A 12,130-nucleotide genomic window follows, 5' to 3' on the forward strand; every position below is an offset into this window, starting at 1 on the left:
TAAGCAGGGTTGGTCCTGGTTGCAGCATACCACCCTGCCTCCCACTGCTGGCTTGCTTCTGAAGCTAAGCAGGGTTGGTCCTGGTTGGTCCCTGGATGGGAGACCAGATGCTGCTGGAAGTGGTGTTGGAGGGCCAGTAGGAAGCACTCTTTCCTCTGGTCTAAAAAATATCCCAATACCCCAGGGCAGCGATTGGGGAACCTGCTCTGTGTAGTGTGTCATCTTTCGGCTGGGACGTTAAACGGGTGTCCTGACTGTCTGACGTCATTAAAGATCCATGGCACTTATCCTAAGAGTAGGGGTGTTAACCCTGGCCTCCTGGCTAAATTCCCAAGCTGTCCCTCATACCATCATGGTCACCTAATCATCCCCAGCTTACAACGGTCTCATTCATCCCCCTCCTCTCCCCTGTAACTATTCCCCTGGTTGTTGCTGTAAATGAGAATGTGAATTCATAATTCAGTCCTGTTTGGAGATGGAAGTCTGTTTTCAGTGTGTATGTGCTTTAGATGTACATTTTAAGTCGGAAGTTTACATACACTTAGGTTGGAGTCATTAAAACTTGTATTCCAGACGCACTGAGTTTGAAGGTAGGCCTTGAAATACATCCACAGGTACACCTCCAATTGACTCAAATTATGTGTATTAGCCTATCAGAAGCTTCTAAAGCCAATACATCATTTTCTGGAATTTTCCAAGCTGTTGTTTGGCACAGTCAACTTAGTGTATGTAAACTTCTGACCCACTGGAATTGTGATACAGTGAAATAATCTGTCTGTAAACAATTGTTGGAAAAATGACTAGTGTCATGCACACAGTAGATGTCCTTCTACTATCTTGCCAAAACTATAGTTTGTTAACAAGAAATTTGCGTAGTGGTTGAAAAACGAGTTTTAATGCCTCCAACCTAAGTGTATGTAAACTTCCGACTTCAACTGTATGTGTTATTTCATTGTTTTAATGTCTTCACTATTATTCCACATTGTAGAAATAGTACAAATAAAGAAGAACCCTTGAATGAGTAGGTGTGTGCAACCTTTTGACTGGTACTGTACATGAATGAGTATGATCCCTGAGATGACTAATAAAAAAAAGTATGGACACAATTCAGAATAACACAACGCAACAATACTTTGGAGTAGAAAAAGATCTATGTTTATTGTGAATTGAATAAGAACATATGCCAACTTGCACAATACTCATAGTAAATTGTATTCTGTTTAAATCATTTGGTCATTTCAAACCGCATTTGTTAGATCCTGTTATTAATCAGTAGCAAACTAATCAAGACAAAAGCAAGTTGACTAATAACCAATATGTCTACTAATAATTGATATTGAAAACATGTTAGTATAACAATTATCTGAGCAATTTGTTCAGAGTTCCTTGGATGATTATACCCACAACCCAATACTGTAACTTGTTACCTATATCTCCCCACACAATGCAGTATATTACACAGTGTATATATGTGTAACTACAGTACTACTCTTAACATTCAGTAATGTGAATATAAGCAGGACAGGAGGACTCTAGTGACAGTGAGAAGACACTAGGTGGACACTGGCTGAACAACATACTATTTAAGACATGTCAGAATGTTAATCAGTTAAAGTTTGAGTGACAGCTAACCCAACAACATATACTGTTTTGTAACACACCATTTCTGTATGCTGCACTCTTGGTTTTATAAGGCTGATTGTTCCTGTTGAGGCTGACTGACTGGTTGTGTCTGAAATGACACTCTATTCCCTATATTTTGCACTACTTTTGAACAGAGCCAAATGGGAAGGTCCCTGCTGTTTGGAGACGCAATGGAGGTACAGTGTTTTTACTGGTATTTCCAGCAATATCCACCAGTGTTGCTGCAGGTAGGAAATGTTCTGCAATTGGAACAAGCTGTCTCCAATCAACCAATCAATGTCTGGTTGTGTGTGTTTGACCAGGGGATCACCTGAGGCTATTACGTTCATGTTGATTAAGTTGGTCAGGATCTTGTTGCCTGTTTACAGCAATTGGTTGATTGAACAATTTTATCCAAAATGTGTGTGAACACAAACTATATTCTAATAATATAGTAAGGGCTGCTTAAGTTTATACACCATTGATATAATAGAAATTCATATGATTTATATGTATTAGGTAATGGTAAGATAATGACTCAGTTATTTATATGTTAAGATAATGACTAAAAGTATTCCACCCTGTCACTGTATAATGGAGTGAAATGTATTTGAATCATAAGACGATAATTCTTTAATGTGTGCATAGGACAAGTTAAGACTTTTCCATTTAGCAGTATAGGCGAGACAGTGTGTGCATAGGAAAAAAGGAACTTTTAACAGACAAGGAACTGTGGCAGACAACTTGTGACCACTGTGAAACTGATAACAGGAAAAGAGGTCTCCCCACCCAGGGAGGGGAGAAACCGTTAGGTTCGCAGTAGATTGTGTAACATGTGGCAGGATATGATAAGCAATGGATGTGTAGGAGAATACTTGTAAAAGGTATTGATAGGGTTAGGAGAAGAGGAGGGGCATTGATGACCAAATGTGAGGTATATAACCAAATGTGCATTGTATGATTTTCAGAACGTTCTCTGAATAAATTTCTGACCTATTGCAGACTGGGACTTTGTCTAATTCTTCATTAACCAGGGATTTACAACCCCTGGGAATTATTCAAAGCTTAAGTGATGGTTGAGTTCACAACATTGGGACAAAAATTCTCGTGACAACCATATATATTTCCACCTCTTCCTCAGAAATGTTACCTCTTCTTTAGGTCTCTCCTTCCTGTTATGCTGCCATCTCTTTGAGAGTGATTTAGCAGCCTAAGTCACATGATTTTATAGAAAATGTCTTTGCATTGGAACTCCCTGCCCTCCCTGTTGACTTAATGCATTGACTTAATGCATCTGTAATGCATCAAGTTTCTAAGTTTATGCAACATGAGGGAATACATAGACTGTGGTGCATAGCGGATAATGAGGCTTTCTTTCAATTATGAAGAACCATGGTTCTGTGAGGTCATAAGAATAAGACTAAACAGAATTAACACATGGATTAAGTAAACAATTACATTATGACAACTGCTTGATGGCTGAAATGTGTCCATTGTGAGTGTTAACTATATGTATAGGTAAAACTTGATTTGTGAGTGCCTCACATCTTCATCAGGAGTCTGTTACTGCTAAAAAAAAATGTAACTCAATACAACCCCCTTTTCCAGTGATCACAAAACAGCTAAATATTCACATACAAGTATCATTCTTAAATGTAGGCTACCATGACAGTAAAATATATCTATTAAATGTAGTTGAACAGGGACAATGCACGACAAAACACAAGTCTCAGATGTGAGAAGTGGTGATGCGTTTCAATGATTTAGCTAACATCTATTATACATCTGCAGTCTTCCTTTGAATGTACCTTGTGGTGTAACACAATTCTTTCCATCTCTCATGGCTTGTTTCTACAGTAAGAAGATCATATAGATGTATTTCTCCAAGTGTTCAGTGTAAATAGTCCAGTGGGGTTCTATCCAGCTAAATACATTATTTTGTCCAATGTTCCCTTTGCATACCTTGTATCTCCATCTCCCTATGCCCTGTACTAGTTAGACTATAGCAAGGAAAGGAAGCAGTTAAGGAGAGAGGAAGGAATTTTCAGTGGACCTTCATTTTATTGTGTGATGAAAGAACTATGACATGAATAGCAATGGTTAAATAGTTCATCTCCATTCATCATGCTTCTGAGACAGCAATGTGAGCTGTGACTGTAAATTAATCTTACAGTAGCATATAGCTTTTTAGCTTGACAGGCAGAAATACACTTAACTTTCACCTTTACTGAGGGAACTATTCAATTCTGTGCTCTCAAATGTGCAATACCCAGATCTATCTTTATGTTCATGCTGTAAGTAGTTACGACTAGTATACATGTGCAAGCGTCCTATCCTGTAAATTCATGTCTGGTGTTCTCTAGCTTGGCTGAAGAGCTTGGTTGGTATATGTTTGGTATACTTGGTGTATATAGAGGAAGCTTTAAATATCAAGTAATAAAGTCAAACAACTTGTAGAAGGTACAGCACTGTTAGCTATGGACTCTCATTGAAATGTACATGCATTTACTACAGCTCCCACTGAAGCTCCCAATGCTGCACCAACTGCCATACCGATTGGGCCTCCAACTACTCCCACAATCGCTCCGATTCCGGCACCTTTCCTTAAGCGGTTTGTATTCTCAGCGTTCTTTCTAGCTTCACCTTCCTGTTTTCTCTTTAGCTTCTCTACTTCTTCTTTTAGACGTTCTCCTTCAAACCTTGCCTTCAGTTCTTCCATCTCTCTGCGTCTCTGCTCTTCGTTATCTTTCAGGATCCTGTTCTTCTCCTCTTCAATCACTCTCTCAGCCTCCTGGAACATCTCAGTGGTGAAATGACTTCCTCCAGTCATCTCAACCATCTTGTTTATCTTCTCAAGGAGCTTAGGGACCTGGGAGGGATTCTGATCTTTGTTTTTGAAGACATGATATCCCCCATTACATTTGGCAATTAAACTTTCTAGATCTGGATTTCCATGCAGGAAGTCTTCAATTGTTACATCATCAAGAAGGTCTCCATGTGTGAAGAGAACCATGGTGTATTTGGATGCTTCATCACCAAATAATGTCTGAATCATCTCCACAGTTTTCTGTTCCTCTTCAGTGAATCTTCCCAGCTTGAGAACAACCAGGAACACATGGGGACCAGGAGCGGAGTAAAACAGGCACTGTGAGATCTCTTTCAGTGCCGCCTCCTGTGTTAACTTGGTGTCAAACAAGCCTGGTGTGTCGATGACAGCTACATGTTGCCTTCCCACCTCTCCTCTTTTCTTTTCACATGTTGATGTCACAGAAGTAGAGGACATTTTTGATTTAAAAACTTTTGTCCCCAGGATGGTGTTTCCTGTTGCGCTCTTCCCAGCTCCAGTCTTTCCAACCAGAACAATACGGACCTCTTTATTTTGTTCTGTTGGATAAGAAGGAAATGTTGTTACTGTAGAAAGAAGGCTGGTGTTGATGTTCTTTCTGTTTGGTCACCTTACAGAACAGCTACTAAACATGTTCAGTCTCACAGTCTCGCTTCTTAGATATTGATGGTTTATAGAATATAAACTGTATCCAAATTAGCTATGACATTATCCATAAATTAAGCGACCATTATAGATTCAGTTTATGAAATTTTATCAATAATTTAAAAAAAAATGTTGTTGGTGCAAACCCATAAAAAAACTAAACTTATTTTTGTAAATTAGTTTTGTTTTTTATATTTATAAGTTTCCATCTCTGTCTTCTTGTAGCCTACATACAGTGAAGTGTAGAGTAAGTTCTCAACGGTCATGTTTGGGTTTTGGAGCGCTGTCAAGCTCTTCCCAGGTCTAGTGTTCCCAACCGGAACAATCCGGGCCTCTGTTATATAAAAATGAAATGTTACTGTAGAAGTGTGACGTTGATCTGTAGAGAGAAGTGTGATGTTGATCTGTAGAGTGAAGATTGATGTTGATCTGTAGAGGAGAGAAGTGTGATATTGATCTGTAGAGGAAAGGAGTGTGATATTGATCTGTAGAGGAAAGGAGTGTGATGTTGATCTGTAGAGGAAAAAAGTGTGATGTTGAATTTATTATGGATAAATGAATAAACAATATCCCCATTTTAAATAGAATTGTAACTAAGTAAACTTATACTCTGTTTTATTATATCTGATTAACAATATGAGTTCATAAGAAGGGATTGTGTGACACGGACAAGGAGTAATAAAAGTTAATGAACACCATTCCAACTAGGAAGAAACGAATGGGTTATGGACTGTGTAAACAGATAAGGTCGTTAACCTATGGTTGACCCTACAGAAACTTAGCTCTGGGGTTTTTAGATAAGGCAGTGAGTGCATTCCTAGGTTTTCTGTTAATTAAAACTGTCAGTTCAGTGGTGATCGATAATGTTGAGGGGTCAAAAGTTATCTGGGAGTATGTTAGTAAGTTAGAATAAACTTTTCACCTTTGTCCCGGTCGAGAGGAGGGGATTCTGTTAAAGCAATGAAATGACGTCATTATCTGTATATAAACTGCTGCACGTTATTAAGTGGGAGCGCGCTCCGATAATAAATTCTATTACCTATTATTGAAAGACTGGTCTGCGTCTATTTTATGCAAACAAGAAATCTTACAAATTCTCATAAAATAGATTAAGGGCTTTCAATTGATGAAAGCACATTGGCATAATTAAATTACAGTAACAGATGTTGATCTGTAGAGAGAAGTGTGATGTTGATCTGTTGAGGAGAGAAGTGTGATGTTGATCTGTAGAGGAAAGAAGTGTGATGTTGATCTGTAGAGGAGAGAAGTGTGATGTTGATCTGTAGAGGAGAGAAGTGTGATGTTGATCTGTAGAGGAGAGAAGTGTGATGTTGATCTGTAGAGGAGAGAAGTGTGATGTTGATCTGTAGAGGAAAGAAGTGTGATGTTGATCTGTAGAGGAAAGAAGTGTGATGTTGATCTGTAGAGGAGAGAAGTGTGATGTTGATCTGTAGAGGAGAGAAGTGTGATGTTGATCTGTAGAGGAGAGAAGTGTGATGTTGATCTCTAGAGGAGAGAAGTGTGATGTTGATCTCTAGAGGAAAGAAGTGTGATGTTGATCTCTAGAGGAAAGAAGTGTGATGTTGATCTCTAGAGGAAAGAAGTGTGATGTTGATCTCTAGAGGAAAGAAGTGTGATGTTGATCTCTAGAGGAGAGAAGTGTGATGTTGATCTGTAGAGGAGAGAAGTGTGATGTTGATCTGTAGAGGAGAGAAGTGTGATGTTGATCTGTAGAGGAGAGAAGTGTGATGTTGATCTGTAGAGGAGAGAAGTGTGATGTTGATCTGTAGAGGAGAGAAGTGTGATGTTGATCTGTAGAGGAGAGAAGTGTGATGTTGATCTGTAGAGGAGAGAAGTGTGATGTTGATCTGTAGAGGAGAGAAGTGTGATGTTGATCTGTAGAGGAGAGAAGTGTGATGTTGATCTGTAGAGGAGAGAAGTGTGATGTTGATCTGTATAAATAAGTATGATCTTACAGAACTAAAACTACATTTTCAGCTTGCTCTCTAGCTTCACCTTCTTGGCTCCTCGTCAGCTTTTCTCCTTCAAACTTTGCCTTGAGTTCCTCCATCTCTCTGCATCTCAGCTCTTCATTCTCTTTCAAGATCCTGTTCTTCTCCTCTTCAATCGCTCTCTCAGCCTCCTGGAACATCTCAGTGGTGTAGTATCTTCCTCCGTTCATCTTCACCATCATGTTAATCTTCTCAAGCAGCTCAGTGACCCGGGAGGGATTCTGATCTTTGTTTTTGTAGACATGATATCCCCCGTTACATTTGGCAATTAAACGTTCCAGATCTGGATTTCCATGCAGGAAGTCTTCTATTGTTACACCATCAAGAAGGTCTCCATGTGTGAAGAGAACCATGGTGTATTTGGATGCTTCATCACCAAATAATGTCTGAATCATCTCCACAGTTTTCTGTTCCTCTTCAGTGAATCTTCCCAGCTTTATCACAACCAGGAACACATGGGGACCAGGAGCGGAGAAAAGCAGGCACTGTGATATCTCTTTCAGTGCCTTATCTCGTGTTAACTTTGTTTCAAACAAGCCTGGTGTGTCGATAACAGCTGCACTTTGCCCTCTCATCTCTCCTTTTTTCTTATCCAATGTTGATGTCACAGAAATAAAGGCCATTTTGGATTTAAAAGCTTTTGTCCCCAGGATAGTGTTTCCTGTTGCGCTCTTCCCAGCTCCAGTCTTCCCAACCAGAACAATCCGGACCTTTTTATTTTGTTCTGTTGGATAAGAAGGAAATGTTGTTACTGTAGAAAGAAGTCTGGTGTTGATGTTCTTTCTGTTTGGTCACCTTACAGAACAGCTACTAAACATGTTCAGTCTCACATAACTTAGACCTACATTGATGATCTATAGAATATTAACTGTAACCAAATGAACAATGACATTATCCATAAATGAATAATAAATGCTACAATCATACATTAATTTAATTAAAATATATTAATAATTTAACAAAGCATAATTATTTGGTGCAAACCCATAAAAAACTAAACACATTTTTGTAAATGTATTTATAAGTTTCCATCTCTGTCTATTTGTAGCCTACATACAGTGAAGTTTAGAGTAAGTTCTCACCGGTCATGTTTGGGTTTTGGAGCGCTGTCAAGTTCTTCCCAGGTCTAGTGTTCCCAACTGGAACAATCAGCGTCTCTGTTGGATAAACATGAAATGTTACTGTAGAGAGAAGTGTGATGTTGATCTGTAGAGGAGAGAAGTGTGATGTTGATCTGTAGAGGAGAGAAGTGTGATGTTGATCTGTAGAGGAGAGAAGTGTGATGTTGATCTGTAGAGGAGAGAAGTGTGATGTTGATCTGTAGAGGAGAGAAGTGTGATGTTGATCTGTAGAGGAGAGAAGTGTGATGTTGATCTGTAGAGGAGAGAAGTGTGATGTTGATCTGTAGAAATAAGTGTGGTCTTACAGAACTGAAGCTACATTTTCAGTCTTACATTTTGTCTACAAAAAACTAAAAAAATAGCTGTTATCTACAGATAACCTCCAAAATAAAGGAAACACTATTGACAGAGCTGTCATTGTCCATTCCTTGCCTACCCACCAAGTTTCTACATTTGGTAAATATCTCAGTGTCTTACTGTCTTGGGTAGAACACCAGTTGAAAAGGTTCAATAGAATCCATAATGTGTGGGACACATACAAAGAGTCTAAAAGACTGAACAAGAGAGAAGCAAGGAAATTACATCTGAAAGAAAGTTGGGGAGACAACCAAGCTTCCATGTAAGTTCTGAATTTCTCAGAAACCCTAATAACAAACAGGAGTTTTTCAAAATGACAACACAGAAGGTGTATGCCAATGAATCTATGCTACAACTGATGAGTCTGTGGTCTGAATGCTGGAATGGGACTAGGAAGAGGCAGACAATAGTATGCCTTCATCTTAAAAATGCACTTCAGAAGGGTACACAGACCATTATAAATGCAACAACTTATACAGGCATCTTTGTCCTCCTTGCTGGTCTGTTCTACTATCTTACCAAGAATGATCCAACCATAAAGTGGTGTGTTGCTATTGGTATGGGAAAAAACTACTAGGATATTTTCATCAACACCATCTACGAGAAGCTTGGAATGCACAAGAGTTTGGCTTAATCAGGTTTCCACGCATTTACAGGTTATGATACAACCTCACAGTTTCATGGAAAGGACAAAAAGACAGCTTGGAGTGCATGAAGTCATTTCCAGAGGGTCAATTCCACGGTAACATGCCAAACAAAAAACAAAACATACACCACTTCAGCCGACACTTGGCATTGCGCATGGTGATTTTAGGCTTGTGTGAGGCTGCTCGGCCATGGAAACCCATTTCATGAAGCTCCCAACGAATAGTTATTTTGTGGATGTTGTTTCCAGAGGCAGTTTGGAACGCAGTAGTGAGTGTTGCAACCGAGGACAGACCTTTTTTTTTGTGTTGTTTTTTTTTATACATGCGACACACTTCAGCACTTGGCAATCCCGTTCTGTGAGCTTTTGTGGCCTAACACTTTGTGGCCGAGCCATTGTTGCTCCTAGACATTTCCACTTCACAATAACAGCACTTACAGTTGACTGTGGCAGGTTTAGCAGGGCAGAAATTTTACAAACTGATTTATTGGAAAGGTGGCATCCTATGACTGTGCCACATTGAAAGTCACTGGGCGCTTCAGTAAGGCCATTCTACTGCCAATGTTTATATATGCATTAATTTCTGCTCAATTTTATACACCTGTCAGCAACGTGTGTGACTGAAATAGCTGAATCCACTCATTTGAAGGGGTACTTTTGTATATATAGTGTACAGTGGGGCAAAAATGTATTTAGTCAGCCCCCAATTGTGCAAGTTCTCCCACTTAAAAAGATGAGAGAGGCCTGTAATTTTCATCATAGGTACACTTCAACTATGACAGACAAAATGAGAAAGTTTTTTGTTTACGCTATCCTCAAGAGGGTGTCGACAAACCACCAGTATCATGACACCACATTATATTAAAGCGGACCTTACCATTGGCTGCACAGAGTCGCATTAAGAGCAATCACATGCAGCCATGTTTACATGTTCGAACACTGAAATGTGAGATGTAATCTCCATCTCAATTAGGCTGATAGAAATTCTAATTATTTTGTTTAATGATTTTCAATTTGACTGTCATTATTTGTATATAGCCTACACTTTCTCGTTCTGAACTTCTAACGGCTTGATCACACCAACAGTAGTTCCGTAAAGTGACACAAACATCATCTTCTGGATATGTGTGCAACAAAAGTTCAATATGCACCTTCTGCTACCGTTTCTATCAAGCCGTCTACCCATACAGTTTGACGCATACAATCGATAATTCCAACATTTGCACCACATAGAACGCACTGTAACTGCCTCTGCAAAACAATACTGCAAGGCAAACGCAGCATTCATATCCCCGAGCTGACAAGGTACAAATCTGTCGTTCTGCCCCTGAAAAGGCAGTTAACCCACTGTTCCTAGGCCGTCATTGAAAATAAGAATTTGTTCTTAACTGACTTGCCTAGTTAAAAAGGTAAAATAAAAAAATCCATTGGAAATGAATGCACTTCTGGTGTACCAAAATACAAGACCTGTCGGTGTGATCGAGATGTAACACGAGCTGGATGGGTGTGGCTTCCTGACAATGCTCACAAGAGCAGCTCCTCACCATTTGACGGCTCTAACAGTTACACTGCCAAATCATCATCGCAGGTGTCGGGCATCACCGGTTAGGGCTTGATCTGATTAAATCAAAGCTTGTTTTACACCAATGTTTGTAAACAAACAAACATGGTTACAACTATACATTTGATATCAGTCCATCCATAGCCCTGTCTATGAATTTGAGAGTGGTTACATTTCTCCAGTCCCATCCCTTAGTCTTTAGGGAAACGGGGACAGGGAAGACACTTTGTTATGGTTTTAATAAAAGATTTTAGTTTTGAAAGGGTTAGAGAGCTTTTATAGTGCAGCTTTTAGAAGTACAGAATGTGTATTAGATATTTAAGTCCATATTAGTTCTGTTTTAGGAATGTGCATAATGCCTACATCATAACACCTTCATCATAATGTCAGCATCACTATATTTACACATGACATGTATTCATTAGTTACTCTTGTTACAATAAACATATTTACATATAGCTTTGTCTAAAATAAACTGCATATGCAGTCTTTCCAAAAGTGTCACAGATATTAAACTTTGTCATACTCGATTTTTGATATATATGTAAAGAACACCCAATTTTTTACATGAAAACATGCAACAAGAATGTGGTTCAGGCTTGTATCTTGTAATAGTAACTTTATAGATGTCCTTACCTTTTAATGCCTGCTGAGTTGGGTATCATACATATACAAGGGCGATGCAGCTGCCATTTTATAGCGCATGCCAAGTTGTACTTCATGACGTGATCTTGGAAGGTTTCTGTTTTTAGTCAGGTGATTTCTTGTCAACCCTGGTTTGAGTTCCTGCACAACATTGCTGACTCACACCAGGGCTGCGGGTGATTTATACTTATTTGCATTCGTTTTGACTTACACTTGTATGTTGACTTCTCTATTGATGTTGTTTTTAAGTTTTCGCCGTCTTTTCATAGCGGATGTACAATCTTTGCGAATTGAATTATGGGGAGTTTCAGGCCCGGGAGTGAACATAATTGTAACGGTTCTCTTGTGGTGAAGGAGAGTCAGACCAAAATGCGGCGTGGCTATTGCGATCCATGTTTAATGAAAACAAAGTGAACACGAATCCAATGCAAAAACAATAAACGTAATACGAAAACCGAAACAGCCTAACACTGGTGCTAAGTAACACACGACAGAAAAAGGACATAAGGACAGGAACAACCACCCACAAACACACAGTGAAACCCAGGCTACCTAAATATGGTTCCCAATCAGAGACAATGACTAACACCTGCCTCTGATTGAGAACCATATCAGGCCAGACATAGAAATAGACAAACTAGACATGAAACATAGAATGCCCACTCAGCTCACACC

The 12,130-nt window shown here is 39.2% G+C and overlaps 2 protein-coding genes across 2 annotated transcripts; both read right to left on the reverse strand.

Annotated features, from left to right (window-relative positions):
- Positions 1-3,664: 3,664 nt before the first annotated feature.
- Positions 3,665-7,237, reverse strand: LOC149980303 (GTPase IMAP family member 9-like). The gene is made up of 2 exons (XM_090187951.1): positions 7,130-7,237; positions 3,665-5,007 (listed from the first exon to the last, which is right to left on the reverse strand). The coding sequence occupies exons 1-2, from the start codon at positions 7,182-7,184 to the stop codon at positions 4,109-4,111; spliced, it is 954 nt and encodes a 317-aa protein (XP_090044077.1). The 5' UTR covers positions 7,185-7,237; the 3' UTR covers positions 3,665-4,108.
- On the reverse strand, positions 7,159-11,536 carry LOC110519805 (GTPase IMAP family member 9). The gene is given in 4 exon segments (XM_036933968.2): positions 7,159-7,221; positions 7,224-7,849; positions 8,208-8,282; positions 11,447-11,536. Coding segments are annotated over 3 exon segments (696 nt in total). The 5' UTR covers positions 8,215-8,282; positions 11,447-11,536.
- Between the last annotated feature and the right edge of the window lie 594 nt (positions 11,537-12,130).

This window comes from Oncorhynchus mykiss, chromosome 10 (genome assembly GCF_057628025.1).
Source record: "Oncorhynchus mykiss isolate SJ-2025 chromosome 10, ASM5762802v1, whole genome shotgun sequence".
NCBI lineage: Eukaryota > Metazoa > Chordata > Actinopteri > Salmoniformes > Salmonidae > Oncorhynchus > Oncorhynchus mykiss.